Source organism: Mustela nivalis (genome assembly GCF_964662115.1).
Source record: "Mustela nivalis genome assembly, chromosome: 6".
Lineage (NCBI taxonomy): Eukaryota > Metazoa > Chordata > Mammalia > Carnivora > Mustelidae > Mustela > Mustela nivalis.
This window is the reverse complement of record NC_139025.1, coordinates 44,957,338-44,973,345: the sequence shown is the minus strand read 5'-3', so window position 1 is coordinate 44,973,345 and position 16,008 is coordinate 44,957,338. Positions and strand designations below refer to the sequence as shown.

Below are 16,008 nucleotides of genomic sequence, written 5' to 3'. Positions count from 1 at the left end.
GCGCCCTCCCAGCCAATCAACGTTCAATAGCGCCCTCCAGCCGCGCGTCTTTCAAAGGCCCCTAGAAACCAATGGGCGGTTAAAGGCCGAGTTCAGGCACTCGGGGGCGGAGGATAAAACAGGGAGAGGGTCTGATTGGCTCCTAGAAGGCGCCTCGCTCCACCTCCCAGAAGGATCTACCAATGAGCTGAGCGAAGGGGCGGGCTCGCGCGGGGCGCTCGCGGGACGCCGGTGCTGCTGGAGAGAGGCGGCCGCAGGTCAGGACGCTGGGCTGCCAGCGATGAAACCGGTGAGTCGGACGGAGGCTTGGACGAGCGATGCCGCAGGGACGGAAGCGGCCCCGAGGCCAGTTCTCGGGCCTGGGGACAGCCCAGGCCTGGTCGCGGCCTGACTCGCCCTGTAACCGTCCTGGGTCGGGGAGGTGGCGCTTCCCTGGACGGGGGAGAGCGATGACTGAGAAGGAACAGGGTCGGTGGCGGACGTAGGGACGACAGACATTCGCTGTGCACCTGTTATGCACCGGCTGGGTACTGCCGCCTGCCGAGTCTCCTAAGCCTCGCGACAGCCCTGCCAGAGAGGGCTGAATCCGGTTTTACGGAAGAAACTGAGGCTTGGAGAGCTGAGGGGTCTCGGTGTTATCAGTCTGCCTCATACCCAGCCCCAAAGGATGTCCGGGGATGCCCCGCGCGCCTCTGGTGAAAACTCGAGGAAAGACCTTTGCCAACCCCCGTTGGTGGGCGCGTCACCATCTCCCGGGGCCAACTGGCACTGCGCGCCTTTCTGGGGTTCAGAATCTCTGGACCCGGGGGAGCAGAAACGTCTGACTCTGTTAGGATTTGTTAACCTGGCTGGAAGAGCCTAGTGAAGGAGCCACACTCTGAAAATCTTGAATCGTCAAAACTCCTTTAAAGGGAAAGGAAAAACAGACGCAAGGAGTCGAGGTCCCACCTGACTCAGTCACCTGTCACCAGGGTTGACAACCTATGGAACATTAAAGGACCTTCATTTGAGTTGATAATAATAATAACGCAAAGAGATCCGAAGCAACTCACATCCATAGCCTAAATGGCTCTGCAATGTGATCTTGTAGTAACAAGACCGTTATAGAGTATAGATTCAGAGCTAGAAAGCACACTAGCTGGTTACTCTTGCTAATCCCCTTGTTAACTTGTGGAGGGGCGTCAGCCGTCCTTCACTCCCGGCCTCTCTTCCCGCTTGTTCCCTGAAGGGACAGAGTGAGAGATCTGATCCCCCAGACTAGGAGGAGCTGAACAAAATAGCTGGACCCTTTCTTCCCTTCTCTCTGCAGTGGGTTGTTCATTGCTGCTCCTGACTGGGTAGGTAAGTCCAATTCTGGAGTGAAGAGCTGACAGGCCCACTGGACTTTTAAAGCCACATCCTCCCTTTGACACTCAGTAATAAAACTAACATACTGATCTCCATTTGCCTCTCCACTGTTTTATCTCTCAGTGGTTCCAAGTTGGAAATAAGAAGAAAGGTGTCTTTTTTTTTTTTTTTTTTTTTTGGCCTATTAAACTACTGACTCTTACGTAGAAATTATGCCTACAGGATTGAGTTCCAACTCCTTAGATCGTTACACAAACTCCATCTCAATCTCTCTAGTCCGTAATTCACACAGTTGAGGGCATGATATTCTACCCGTCCACCCCCCCCCCCCATTAACCAAACTACTAGGCCATATTGGGGTTGTTTTTTGAGAGAGAGGGGGTAGTTAAAACTACTTATCTGGCTTCATCACCTCTGCTCCAATGTCACAGTTCCTGAAAACAAGTTTTTTCTCCTTTTGCCTTTATTGCCTTAACTTCTTCCTTATCTGCCTAAAAACTTCCTGCTTGTCCTTCAAAACCCAGCTAATTTATCCCCTCTGAAGATTTCTCCACCTCTCTAAGCAGTCACTCAGTTGGTTAAGCATCTGTCTTTGGCTCAGGTCATGATCTCAGGGTCCTGGGATGGTGCCCCACATCAGGCTCTTTGCTCAGCAGGGAATCTGCTTCTCCTCTCCCTCTGCCTGCCGCTCCCCCTGCTTGTGTTTGTGCTCTCTCTTTCCCTCCTCCCCATCAAATGAAAAAAAAAAAATCTTTAAAAATAAAATGCATAGTTTATGCTTCCATTTTAGCACTTATGACTTTCTTTTCTAATCTATGCATACACCTCTCCAACTGTACTGAAACTTTTTATTTTATGGATCTTTCTCCACTTGGCAAATGAAGGTGTTTAAGAAATGTTTGTGAATTAACGAATAGGTCTCCTCACTTTATAGTTGTAGAAAACGGAGACCCAGAATAAACTGAGGTTGTTTGTCCAAGATTATACAGTAAGTGGCAGAGCCAAAAACAGGATCCTGGTTTTTCCCAGTCCAACTCTCTTTCCACCACAGAACACTGTAATTATTAATAGGATGGTAAACTCAGTAATTTAGTATTTATATCGCTGATCATTCTGATATTCCAAGTTGAATAAATTGCAAATATGCATTCAGTGTGTGTTTAAGCAAGGATCAGCTTATACATATGTATTCTTCTTTACAGTTATTTAACATAACTGATTTCTTTTGAAGCCTAGTTCATTGCAAACAAGCGAGTTTGACTCATCAGACGAAGAGCCTATTGAAGATGAACAGACTCCAATTCAGATATCATGGTATGTTCTGATCAATGATCACTTCTGATCAATGATGAGCTAAATTATTTGATTATTTAATTATTTGATTATTTGATCACAGTCCGTGTAGATAATGTGGTCCACATTTTGAAAATATTTAGTGATTCTCTTCTGAGGATTGGTAATTCTGATCTTTAAGGGATCCTCTAACTCCATGATTTATTTACTGTCTATGATAGAAGAAGACTTTTCTTTTGGATGGGGGATGGGCAGAGGAGGAAGTCAATTCTTCATGCATTCAGAAAACCATAGTAGAAACAAGTAAGGACTTGAGACAGGATCCGCATATCTGCAATTTAGTACCCAAACCTACTTATTCTTTTATGACAAAAGAACAATATACCGAACATAGGATGAGATATTTGTTTATCATTTAGTCAAATCCTAGAACTACTTGCCACAATAATGCATCTATTAGCAGACCCTGCCTAAGATAAATGCCATGTTACCATAGATACAATAGCAAAAACAAATGTTTCTATATAGAATCAACTTCCAAATTTTGGCAGTGACTTATTACACCAGAATCTCTACAACAATCAATGCTTTCTCTCATCCCTGTAAATGTAATAATCTCTCTAAGAAAACACCATTTCCAACTATAGGAAGAGAAAAAGAGTGCGTTACCTCCAAAGTTCCTTTTGTTCTGTCATCAAATAGCAATTATCTTTCATTTCCCCTTACACAACCCCCTTTAAAACTCAAAAACTCATCTAATTTTCAAAGTTACATGGTATTTATACAATGCCCCCTGTTTTCCTCTAAATTCATCTTCTGTCTTATAGACCAAGCTAGCCTTTATCTGCTTTGTCCCTGAGTACTGCAAACTGGAAATATGATTTTGAAATTATTTTATTTGAACCAAATCCATTACAACAAGGAATGACCTGCAATTTTTATCACATGAAATTATATCTGTTTAAGGAAGTCCTACAAAGAAATCTTTAAATAGTAATGGAGAATGAATGCTGAGGATGAAATCATCAGAAGGTCATTTTCTAGACAATTCCCCAAGATTACTAACGCAAAATATCTCAGATAACATACCACAGGGTAACTTAAATATGTTTTATACTATTATATTTGCATACGCATTTTTGTTTTGTGACTACAGTAAAACTTTAAAACACCCTTATTCCATGCCAAGCATGCATTTCTTGAACTGAGTTTCGACTTACAACTTTTTAAAAACTGAAGTAAACTTAAAGTTTTATTCTTTTCAGGCTACCCCTGTCACAAGTGAATTGTTCTCAGTTTCTTGGTTTATGTGCTCTTCCAGGTAGGTAACACTACAGTTGGCTTCTATTGATACTTAAGATAATCTGTTAATTAGCTAATACATCATTGTACTGAGCAAGAAGAGAATTCCCTAGATCATCAACCTAGAGAACTCACTTTAGGATGACCTCATGTGGGCTCTAGCTAAAAGAACAGAAATCACTCTTCAACCCTTCCAGACCCATTCACAGTTCTGCATTTCTGATTACCTATCTTTAAAAAAAACTTCAGCATTGGGGTACAAGGTGAGGCTGAGGGCAACAGGCAGGTACTTGTTACAGAAAGGACACAGAAAAAAGACTCTATGGATTAGGAGCTCCTTCACCTGGGGTCTATGAATCCCTTCAATTATATTCCTAGGAATATAAGAAATTGAAATCCACACTCAAAATGAAATTGAAACATATAAATGATCATAGAGGTATGACCTTGTAAAGTAACTGTGTATGTGTTTAAATATATTTGTTATATGTGACCAAAAACTGACTTTTTCACTTGCCTTATTACTGCTTATAGGTTGTAAATTTAAAAATGTTAGAAGAAATATCCAAAAAGACACAGGTAGGTATAACATTAAACAACCATATTAATTTTTTTTCCTTAATAACACTGAAAATCTCTTTGTCAAAAAGAACAAACGCTAGTCTCTGTTCAGTATACAAAATATATGTTTGTTATTTCATAATTTCAAACTGTAGACTTATTCTGACACACAAAGATATTTGCAAAGGGCACAGAGAACTAACTCCTCATTTACTAAATACAGCATCGCTTTTCACTGATTATTGTAGCTACACATAGAAATTGCATTTGAGTTTAAAATGTGTAAGTTAGAGGGAGGAACGTATGTAAATAGAAAATTGCCATTTCACTGCCCAGATCTTTTAACATATTGTGCTTTACAGACATGATTGTGATGGTAGAAATTAAACGTAAGCCAGAGGTAGTACTGAAATTGTCCATCCTGGGTAGGAAATTTAGAGAGCTAGCATCTGGGTGGGAAAGATGGAACAGGGTCTGATCTTCCCGGGCTCAAGGATGTTCACCCCACAAATATCCTGATAACCCACCCCAATTTGGAATTTACATATTCCATGGAACTAAAAAACTTGGATTTTCAAAACATTTTATCCTGTTGGCCTGGAATATCTCAAGGCTAATAGTCCTACCAATGTCCCCATAATATACCAAAATAAATATAAATAAACACACGCACGTGCACACATACACACATAATCTCTCTCTCTCTCTCTCACACACACACACATCTTGATTCCGACCGGTATAAATTTTTTAAATCTTAAAGTTTTTTCCTGGCTATTTTGGGATATCAATTTATTAATTTGCTTTCTCTAATTTATTCCTTACCTACCAAAAAAGACTTACAGAGGCTAAAAGATTAGTTGACTTTTGAATTACTTGTAAAGATTCTCTGATTTAGATATACCTGCCATGGTAGGGAGTTTTTATTTGGAGAATATTTAGTTCATAAGCAAACTATAATGAAAATCACTGGCTCAAGAACCAGTCTTGCACATTTTGGGAAGCCCTATTCATTTAGTATCTTCTCTAAATGGGGTTTCCAATATTTTACCAAACCTTCTGTTTTCCAGTGAGATCTTAAATGGAATCCAAAGTATAAAAGATGACAGTCTGGTGAGAGAGACCTAGACTCTCCCTGCATCAACCCCTATAGTTCCCTCCTCAGAATTCTTTCTAGGAAAGTTTGAAAACCACTGTGTAATAGAAATTATCCATTGTGTGCAAGAGTCAGAAAATCACCTACCCTTAAAAATGGTGAAGTATGCAGACTTCAGTTTTAATTCTTTTAGAAGTATGAAAACATAATAGTATTATTATAAAGAATAAAATAAAGCAGCACTGTCCGGAGTCACAGATAGAAGCCACGTGTGGTAACTTTACATTTTCTAGCTGCCATATTAAAAAAGTAAAAACAGATGAAATTAACTTGATATATTTTATTTAGCCTAACAGAGCCTAAATAGTTTAATTTTGATGGTTTTAAACCTAAAATAAATTATTGATGAGATACAGATTTTTTTGTACTTGATCTTTGAGATCAGATATGGATTTTACACCTAGGATACATCTCAATTTGGACTAGCCACGTTTCAAGTACAAATCTGGAGGTTCATTTAATAAAAGACGCTTCGTTAAATTAGACCCTGGATTTAGCAGGGAGAGAGAGGAGGCTGAGATCAGCCAGAATTAGTTATTCATTTTGAACATAAGACTCTAGCGTGAATATTGCCGTGAGAATGTTTTAGTGTATAGAATGACCTATAGTACTATTGCTTTGTTCATATTCATAATAGTGAAATTAGCTAAGTCACCTAGAAATTCTAGCATAGTTAACGTTTTATTTCCTAGAGATCTAGTCCATAAAATGAAATGCATGGTGGCAAGACACCATGCAAATATAAAGGAGAGCATGAGCTCAGGCAGCCTGGGCATACAGGAGATTTTACATACAGTGCTTAGGGTAAAACAAAACAGCAGAGGGAGGAAAATAGCAAACATGGATTTTGGGAGAAGAAAATGGGAGAGAAACATACTTTTGTTTTTTCACAAGAGTTTATTTTGAAATAGCAGATGTTTTAAAATTCATTTTTAAAGCCATATGGAAAAAAATATTTTTTTCAAGAACAGCAATATACTTGGCTCATCTTAAAATTCAGTTTAAAACATTTTGAATTATTAAGTCATTCTAATACTATAAATATCATATAACTATTATAATATAATCACTATATTATAATGCTATTATCCTATTATAATATAATATAATTAGGATTATTATTATATTATAGTATGATTTTATTAAGGTGATTAATTTTAATCACCTTTTGGTCCAGGTTTTCCAATTTCTATTTTGTGCTTAGTGACTTGATTTTTACCCTTCTTTGAAGACAGATCAATATTGTTTTAGATTATTAATAAGTATTTCAAATTTTTAGATTATCATTTGTTATTTACTTAATTTGGCTTAAGAAATTTAACACCACATCCTCTGTCTTGACTGTATTTAAATTTGTAATATTTTGTACATGTGTATCCGTATCTTGGTTTATTGGCAGAAGAACTAAAGAGCTATGGTATACAAGACATATTTGTTTTCTGCACCAGAGGAGAACTGTCAAAATACAGAGTCCCAAACCTTTTGGACCTCTACCATCAGTATGGATTTATCACTCATCATCATCCAATTCCAGATGGAGGGACTCCTGACATAGCCAGCTGCTGTGAAATAATGGAGGAGCTTGCAATCTGCCTTAAAAATAACCGAAAAACCTTAATACAGTACGTTATTCTTTTCTCCATAAATAACATGAGAAATGCCCCAGTCAGAAAGATTTTTCTAGTTATTGCATCCTTATTCACTTATTACCTACCTTACAGTTTGGTGAAAGGATCAAAAGGAAATAAAGCATGACAGGTACTCGTATAATGTCTACTATAGGGCAAGCACTCTGATATTTGCCATTAGTCCTTTTGAAGGGTAAGGACAATAGATGAGTAGATTTGGAAATTTTTAGAACAGATTTACAGGCTTTTTATTCTTTCTTTTTGCCTTAGAGCATTACTTATAATTTTTGGTCCCTCTTCCTTCCAAAAAAGATGGGGCATCCTTCTTATGATATCCTTACTCATTCACTGGTCAGTCTTTCAGTGGGTTAGTTGCTTCTAACCACCAAAAAAAAAAAAAAAAGTCAGCATGGAGGGCCACCAAGTGGCTCAGGTAGTTAAGAATCTGCCTTCATCTCAGGTCATGATCCCAGGGATCGAGCCCTGCATCAGGCTCCCTGCTCAATGGGGAGTCTGCTTATCCCTGTCCCTCTGCCCTTCCCCTCCGCTCGCTTTCTCTCTCTCAAATGAATAAATAAAAAATCTTGAGGGGGAAAAAAAGGTCAGTTTTTTAAAAATCAGCAAAGAAATCATAAGCAATGAGCAATCTTAAAAATATGACTGTAAAATTATATTTGATGATATCAATTTGCCACCAGACCAAAAGAGGTACTCTCATTGTTTGTCGATGGCTAATTTAATTTCCATACCAGTGGCACAAGCTGCTGGTATGGAAATTTAAAACAAAATAAAATGAACTAAGAGGGGGGAAAAGGAGGCGAGAGGAGAAAAGTAGCTTGGAGAAAGGAAAAAGGGAGTGCCAATCGGCAGTAGACAATAGCAATACAAAGATTAGAAGTGATGTTGTGGATAATGCAGTAGATGCTTTGCCTGCAGTGAGACACGCAGCAGAGGTTCTGTGATTCTTGTACTTTTTGTATCCTAATAAACTGCTTAATCCTTCCTGGAACAAAATAGAGTATTAAATAGTTTGATACCTCAAAAGCTCTAAAGTCATTGCTCTGAACTAGAAAGTATGCAGACTATACCAAATAACCAGGTAGTCTCATGGCACCAAGGGAAAGGGCAAGCCCAGCCGGCTTCTCCATAGACCTAGAGCTGGGGGGCCCTGTGCCCACAGTTCCCATTACAAAGGTGAACAAAGTAGTGCACGGGGCTTTGGGGACACACACTGTGACTGAAGTGAACTCAAATGTACAGAGAACTGGACACCATCCTACAATCTACAGTTTCCAGCCTTTCTCTAGAGAAAAGCGTAATCTACAATTATAAGCAATTACTAACTGCTTTACTAATTATAAAAGCAAAATTTTAGAATAAAGTTGTCTATTCTAAATTATCTATCATGTGGCTTGCAAAAAATATTTTTCATTTTGGGGACCCATTTTTCAAATCAGTTCTGAGATTTTTTTTTTAATTTTAATTTTAATTTTTTAAGATTTTTTTTATGTATTTGACCGAGAGAGACAGAAAGAGAAGGAATACAAGCAGGGGTAATGGGAGAAGGAGAAGCAGGCTCCCCACTGAGCTAGGAGTCTGATGTGGAGCTTGATCCCAGGACACTGGGACCATGACCTGAGCCGAAGGCAGATGCTTAATGACTGAGCCACCTAGGCGGGGCTCTTTTTTTTTTTTTTTTAAAGATTTTATTTATTTATTTGACAGAGAGAAATCACAAGTAGACGGAGAGGCAGGCAGAGAGAGAGGAAGGGAAGCAGGCTCCCTGCTGAGCAGAGAGCCCAATGTGGGACTCGATCCCAGGACCCTGAGATCATGACCTGAGTTGAAGGCAGCGGCTTAACCCACTGAGCCATCTAGGCGCCCTCTTTTTTTTTTTTTTTTTTTTAAATACATCCTTGAGAACAGCCTCTACTGAAAAGTTTCTAGAGATCAAACTAGCTCAGATTAGTGAAATTTAATGAATTTTACTTGAGTGGGTTCTAGCACACCAAATGTTGTCTGATGTTTGAATAGAATACAAACAGGATGGAAAGATGGTTACATAGGTTGAATGCTTCTAGCTCCCATAAAATAAAGCATCTGTTGACTGGAAATTTTCATCATTTAGAGCTTTTAAAGGTGTTCTACAGTGATTAATTTTCTATCCATTCTGCCATCTTTGAGTGCTTCCATTGCTAGATGGCTCTACAGTTTATCCCTCAGAAACTGGGTCTGGTAAAATTTTTTCTACCATTTTGTTAACTGCTGGTGCTATCCCATTGATAGCATTTTTGTTCCTTTATAAAATCAGCGAAACTGCTTGCCTACTGTACTATGCTGTTTCCTAGTGCTGTTGTTACAAAGTGGGTAGCTTAGGACAACAGAAATTTTCTCTCCCCCAGTTCTGAAGGAAGAAGTCCAAAATCAAGGTGTCAACAGGACCATATGCCCTCTGAGACTCTGGTAGAATCCTTCCTTGCCTCTTCCTAGCTTCTGGTGGTGGCCGTCACTCTTTAGCATTCCTTGGTTCATAGCTGCATCACTCCAATCTCTGCCTCTGTCATCACAGGATTCTCTCTGTGTTGCTGTGTCTTCCTGGGGCATTTCCTCTTATAAGGATACCAGTCAGGGACCTGGGTGGCTCAGTCAGTTAAGTGTCTGCCTTCAGCTCAGGTCATAATCCTGGGGTCCTGGGTCAAATCCTGCATTGGGCTCCCTACTCAGCAGAGAGTCTGCTTTTCCCTCTATTCCTCCCCACTGCCTGTGCTCTCTCTCTCACAAATAAATAAATAAATCTTAAAAAAAAAAAAAAAAAGGACACCAGTCATACTGCATTAGGGTCTACCCCTATGATCTCATCTTAACTTAATTACATCTGCAAAGACCCTATTTCTAGACAAGGTCACTTTCACAGTACCGGGGATTAGGACTTCAACACACCTTTATGGGGCTACAATTCAACCCATAACACCTACAGTGTACCACACATTATGAATACAAAGCAGGCACTGTGAGGTCCACTCCCCGCCCTCAAGGAGCCCATGCTAATGGCACAACCATGTAGGTGCAGTCAGACTCACACAAGGTATACACAAGGTGGCACAAAGGGCAGTGAGAGCTTCCATGGGGCACAAAGGCAATTCAGAAAAGGTCATTTGAGTTAGGTTTTGAAGGATGAGCAGGAATCAGAAAAGGAAAGATAAAGGTATGAGGAAGTATTCACCGTGCAGAGATACACTGAAGTGCCCATCTCTACCTTCCTATGGTAGATCCTCATCTCTGAAATGGGTCTCTATCCGGGACACTTTGTAGAAAGCAAGCTTGTGACTACTCTAGGAGCCAGTATCTGCTTGGTCTGTGGCTCACATCCTCTCCTGGCTTCATCTGCGGTACCCCACGCTCATTCATGGTCCTGAGAAGTTGTCGGCACTACTTTAGGTTCAATAAACCCTCTTAAAAAGTTAGGAATTGTGTAACACATTTTTTAAGCATCTTCAAAAGTAATTGGGATGAATGGTTTTGTTGCTTGGAGGTTTAATCATGATTTTTTTTTTCTGGAAAATCCAGTTCTGCAGAACTGCTGATTTCTTCACAGGGCTAGACTAGAGCACCTAACATGCATTGACTTTTTACTCTGTGCCAAGCTCTGTTGCAAGCCCTTTACAAATTTAGTTACCTCATTCAGTCCTAACTATGATGCGGGTACTGTGGCTATCACCATTTTTTAGGTGATAGGGCTGAGGCCCAGAGAGGTTAAATCACTTGCTTAGGTTCACGCATGTCATAATGACAGATTCACCATTCAGCCCCAGACAGCAGGGCTCTAGAACCCAGCCTCCAAACCTCTGTTACATGCCACCTCTGTACTCTTTTTTAGATAAAGAAGTCATCATATGGACTTGTTCCATAGCCATGGTTTTGTTTAGACAGAGGAAAATAAACTGGCAGTTGGTCAAAACAGACCAATTTCTATTTAGTAACATATTCCACTTCCCGGATGTGGATCCTGGTGTTTAAGAGGTCGATGAAAAGGCCCTGCCTGCATTGACCACTAGAGGTGTTTAGAATACTTCCCAACAAATAAATAAGTACACCCTGCTCCTGGTTAATTTAAAAATTCTTATTGGGGCACCTGGGTGGCTCAGTGGGTTAAACCTCTGCCTTCAGATCAGGTCATGATCTCAGGGTCCTGGGACTGAGTCCCACATCGGGTGCTCTGCTCAGCGGGGAGCCAGCTTCCCACCCACCCACCTCTCTCTCTGCCTGCCTCTCTGCCTACTTGTGATCTCTGTCAAATAAACAAATAAAATTTTTTTAAAAACTTATTAACCTCTGTGTGCCAGGCGCTGTGCTAGTAGGCACTATTAGAAAGAGAGGGCAGAAAGAGCAGGTCTTCAGTTCTAATTGGTGGGGTAGAAGGAAAACACAATATTCAAAACTGTGCTTCCCTTTCAGCTGTTATGGAGGACTTGGGAGATCTTGTCTTGGTAAGAAATGTGTTTTCATTATTCGGTATTTTTCTTTATCCTCAAAGTAGGCAAAAGTATCAGTTTCTGGGCCATATGCTCACTTTGTATTAAAATGAGACAAAAAATATATATAAATCTGCTAAGACCTTAGGAATTATTTAAGGACCTTAATTTGGTCTTCTCTAGAAAGCTAGAGTGCGAATGGGAAGTATTTTCGACATTGTTTTGAAGGATTCTGCAAAACATAATATACACGTCTTAGCACCTGCATTCTTGTTTTGTTTTGTTTTCCAATGTTTTCTCTATGCAGGTGTTATGATACTGACAGCAAATTCTAAATAATATCCATCATAAGTATGAAAACCAAAGTGAATTACTTCATGCAATTACTGTTCACTTTTTAAAAAAATGTGTTAGGAAGAAAAATAGTTAACAAAGTGGCATACTGGAGTAACAGTTAATCCTTTTAATGTTGGACAGTATCAAAATTAAAAACTTCTATGCTTCTAAGGAAATTATCAAAATAAAAAGAGAATTCACAGAATGGGAAAAAATATTTACAAATCATATATCTGATAAGGGGCTTACCTAGAATATATAAAGAATTCTTACATCTCGATAATAAGAAGACAACCCAATTAAAAAATGGGCAAAGGATCTGAATAGATATTTCTCCGAACAAAATATACAAATGACCATTAAGGACATGAAAAGATTTCTAACATCATGAGTCATCATGGAAATGCAAATCAAAACCTCAAAGCGATACCCCTCAATACCCATTAGGATGCCTATTATCCAAATAATGGAAAAAACCCACAGGGATGTGGAGAAATTGGAACTTCCATACACTGCAGGAGAGAATGTGAAATGGTGCAGCTGCTTTGGACAACGGTCTGGCAGTACTTCCTCAAGCAGTTAAACATAGAGTCACCATGTGCCCCAGCAAGTCCTGCCCAAAACAAATGGAAGCATGTCTACACACAAACTTGTACGTGAACATTTATAGCAGCATTATTCACAAGAGCCAACAAATGGAGCCGGCCTAAATGCCCATCACCTGACAGTGGATAAACAAAATGTACATCCATACAATGGGATATTACGCATCCATAAAAAGGAATGAAGTAGTGACACGTCAAAATAGGTTTGCATCTTGAAAACGTTATCCTAAGAAGCCAGTCACACAAGCACACATATGATTGCATTTATATAAGATATCTAGATTAGGCAAACCCATAGAAAGCAGATTAATGGTTGCTTAGGGCAGGGTGACGGGGGCAGGGGGATGATGACAAGAGGGGACAGATCTTTTTTGAGGGGATGAAAAGGTTCTAAAATGTACTGTGGTGATGGCTGCACCCATCTGTGAATACACTAAAATCCACCGAATGGTGCACTTTAAATGAATGAATTCTATGGTATATTAAATAGAGCTCAATAAAGAATGAAGCCAGTTTAAACTTCAACTCAACCACAGTCATTTAAAATCATAATTTAACTGTCAGAAAGATACGTTAGAAGTCTTTTAATCCACTTTGCACAATGACACTCAACTCCATCTTCTGCACAAGCAGAAGTCTAATTAAATATGCAACACTCTACCTTATCATTAATTATTTAATAATATAGTATTTTCCTAATGTGTTCCATTAGTGGCCGCTTGTCTCCTCCTCTACCTGTCTGACACAGTGTCACCAGAGCAAGCCATCGACAGTCTGAGAGACCTGCGAGGGTCTGGAGCAATACAGACGATCAAGGTAAGGAGGCTGTGTGTTCCTGGTTTAGGGACAGTTATAGACACAGTGGAGTCCCATCATCAAGAGGGCAATGCAAACCCAAAGCATTCTGTTAGTCATATATCACCTGCTCAAAACTTACCTTTATATATAACCTGAATGTCTGAAGAAGTTCACCATGTTTCTAACAAGCTAATGAAAAATATGACCTTTCTGGTTTACTCTTGCAGGATCTACCACTGTTCAGTTTTTGCCCATTCAGTTTCAGAATGAATCCTCTTATTTGGAAAAATTGGGAAATTTTTAATTTAATATTTATTTAACTTTTCCAAATGAAAGTATTCCTATAAACTTGGTAGTTTCTTGGCCAGAAAGATCTAGTGAACACCCTCTCCTATCACCAAAACAGTTAACAAAGACTAGTGAATGACTATAATACAAAAAAACCCCACAAAGCTATGCTAATTATCCTTTGCGGTGAATAACTAAAATGACAACTTCGCATTTACTTTCCCCTTAACACTAAAAATCTCTGCAGTAGCAGTGCCCCAAGGATATTATTTTGTATTAATGTTCCTGAAAGATCCTGCAGATTTCACTTTATTTCTAGATTTGTAAAGCCAATTTGCCTTCCTTTCCCAAGTACACTGTCTCAGCATTAGGACTAAATCAGAAGATCAGGCACGAGAGTCCTGGCCTTCAGGGGCTTCCTGGGCTTGAGTCCATCTTCCCAGGGTCAGGGGTCTATGGAAGGGCCATGAATGTGAATTATTACAGTAATTGACAAATTCACCAAGCAGCCTGATTCTCGGGGCTTAACTCAGATCATTCAAAACAATCCATACAGGATCCACTTCACTGTACAGGTTCTGAAAACAGAATTCCCCTTCTTATCTCTTAAAATCCAGGGATCCTTCAAATTCAAGAAGCTTTCAGGTCTCCCTCTGAAACAAAACCAAATGCTCAAACATACCCGACTGTGTGTTTTACATCTTTAATTTTGGAGCGAATCGAGCCCACATTATATGGGTTGTCTGCTGATCACCTCAGCACTCTGTAGCAGACAGGCTTTCCCATTTCTGTGCTGATAAGAGCTAGTAGGAGGCAATTTCAATTTCCCGATAACTATAAAAAATGAGATTATTGGCAGAATAATATCCTCCAGGAAACTATTAAAACTCCAAATAAATTATTTAAAGTTTTATTTCACTTATCTGTTAAGATTCATGTTTTTAATACTGACTACTATGAACATTGTTCCAAATGGATTGTATCATCACAAGAAGCAGCGATCTAGGGCTTCCATAAATTAAGAAATAGATTTTCTTGAAATATACCATTGTTAATTGCTAGAGAAAGTACCCTCTCCTCCCTACTTATACCCCAGAGGAAAATATATTAGCAAAAAGAATGCCTTCACATATTATTTTTAATTTTAATTTGCTGCTGCCAGTAAAAGGATTGTACAGATTATAAAACATTCATGTGTATTGCATGTTACCTTCTGATTTTTAAACAAGTTTCTTCACACTATATGCTACTTTATTAAAAGGGAAATCTTCTCATAAGGCAAACACTTCCTTATCCAAAAGGATGTAGAACTATACTTAGCAATTATTTTTTGATTCCTGATTCCTACTAGTATTGTGACTACTCTGCTAACTAGATTTCCACAATATATTTCAATGTATCTTTACTTTTTTCAGCAATATAATTATCTTCATGAGTTTCGGGACAAACTAGCTGCACATCTATCATCAAGAGATTCATTATCAAGATCTGTATCTAGATAAAAAAGAATTTCAAATAACATATATATGACCATGTCTGAAATTTAAGAGCTATTTAACATAATTTGTATGGAAATGAAACTTACTAGTGTCACCAACCCGAATGTAAATGTTGATGTGCAGATAATCGTAAAGTTTTTATTGACAAATCCTGATTGTGTCTCTCATCTCTTATAGATCAAAAAATTGCTATACAATTTTCCTTTTTAGAAATGAGCTGGCTTCTCTGAAATATTTTACCTGGAAGTAATGCTGAAACAAGCATATAGAAAAATATTTGACTGCCTACTTTTATTATTTACCACACTTTTACCTCCTTTTACTATATTTAACTACCGGTGGAACATGACATGGTAATAAGCATAAAAACTGGTTTGAATACCCAAGCTAAAATCAAGTAACTTTCACCCTCTGTTCTTCCCACATTTCCTCCCATGGTTTTTTCTACTTCATAGACACAAAGTGTGAGCGATCCTATGATTCATTTGGTCACCTCCCACCCAATGCTGGATCATCCCCAACAGGTGTTTGTTTAGCCAGCATTTGCTGGAACATTTTCAGATAAGAGGAATTCACTGGGTCAGATGGCTTCTCTGTTCCTGGAACATTCTTTTTTTTTTTTTTTTTTAAACCCTAGGAACTACATGCAATGAATTTAATCCCTCTTTCACATTTATGTAAGAAAGCACTTATCCACAGATTAACAGTCTCCAATTCTCTCGC

At 39.0% G+C, this 16,008-nt stretch overlaps 1 protein-coding gene across 1 annotated transcript; it reads left to right on the top strand.

The window, feature by feature from the left end:
* The first annotated feature begins 205 nt into the window (after nt 1-205).
* CDKN3 (cyclin dependent kinase inhibitor 3) lies at nt 206-15,434 on the top strand. The gene is made up of 8 exons (XM_082735111.1): nt 206-289; nt 2,579-2,661; nt 3,906-3,961; nt 4,477-4,521; nt 7,059-7,281; nt 11,743-11,774; nt 13,413-13,516; nt 15,202-15,434. Exons 1-8 carry the CDS (start codon nt 281-283, stop codon nt 15,286-15,288), a joined length of 639 nt encoding a protein of 212 aa, XP_082591237.1. The 5' UTR covers nt 206-280; the 3' UTR covers nt 15,289-15,434.
* Nucleotides 15,435-16,008: the final 574 nt, after the last annotated feature.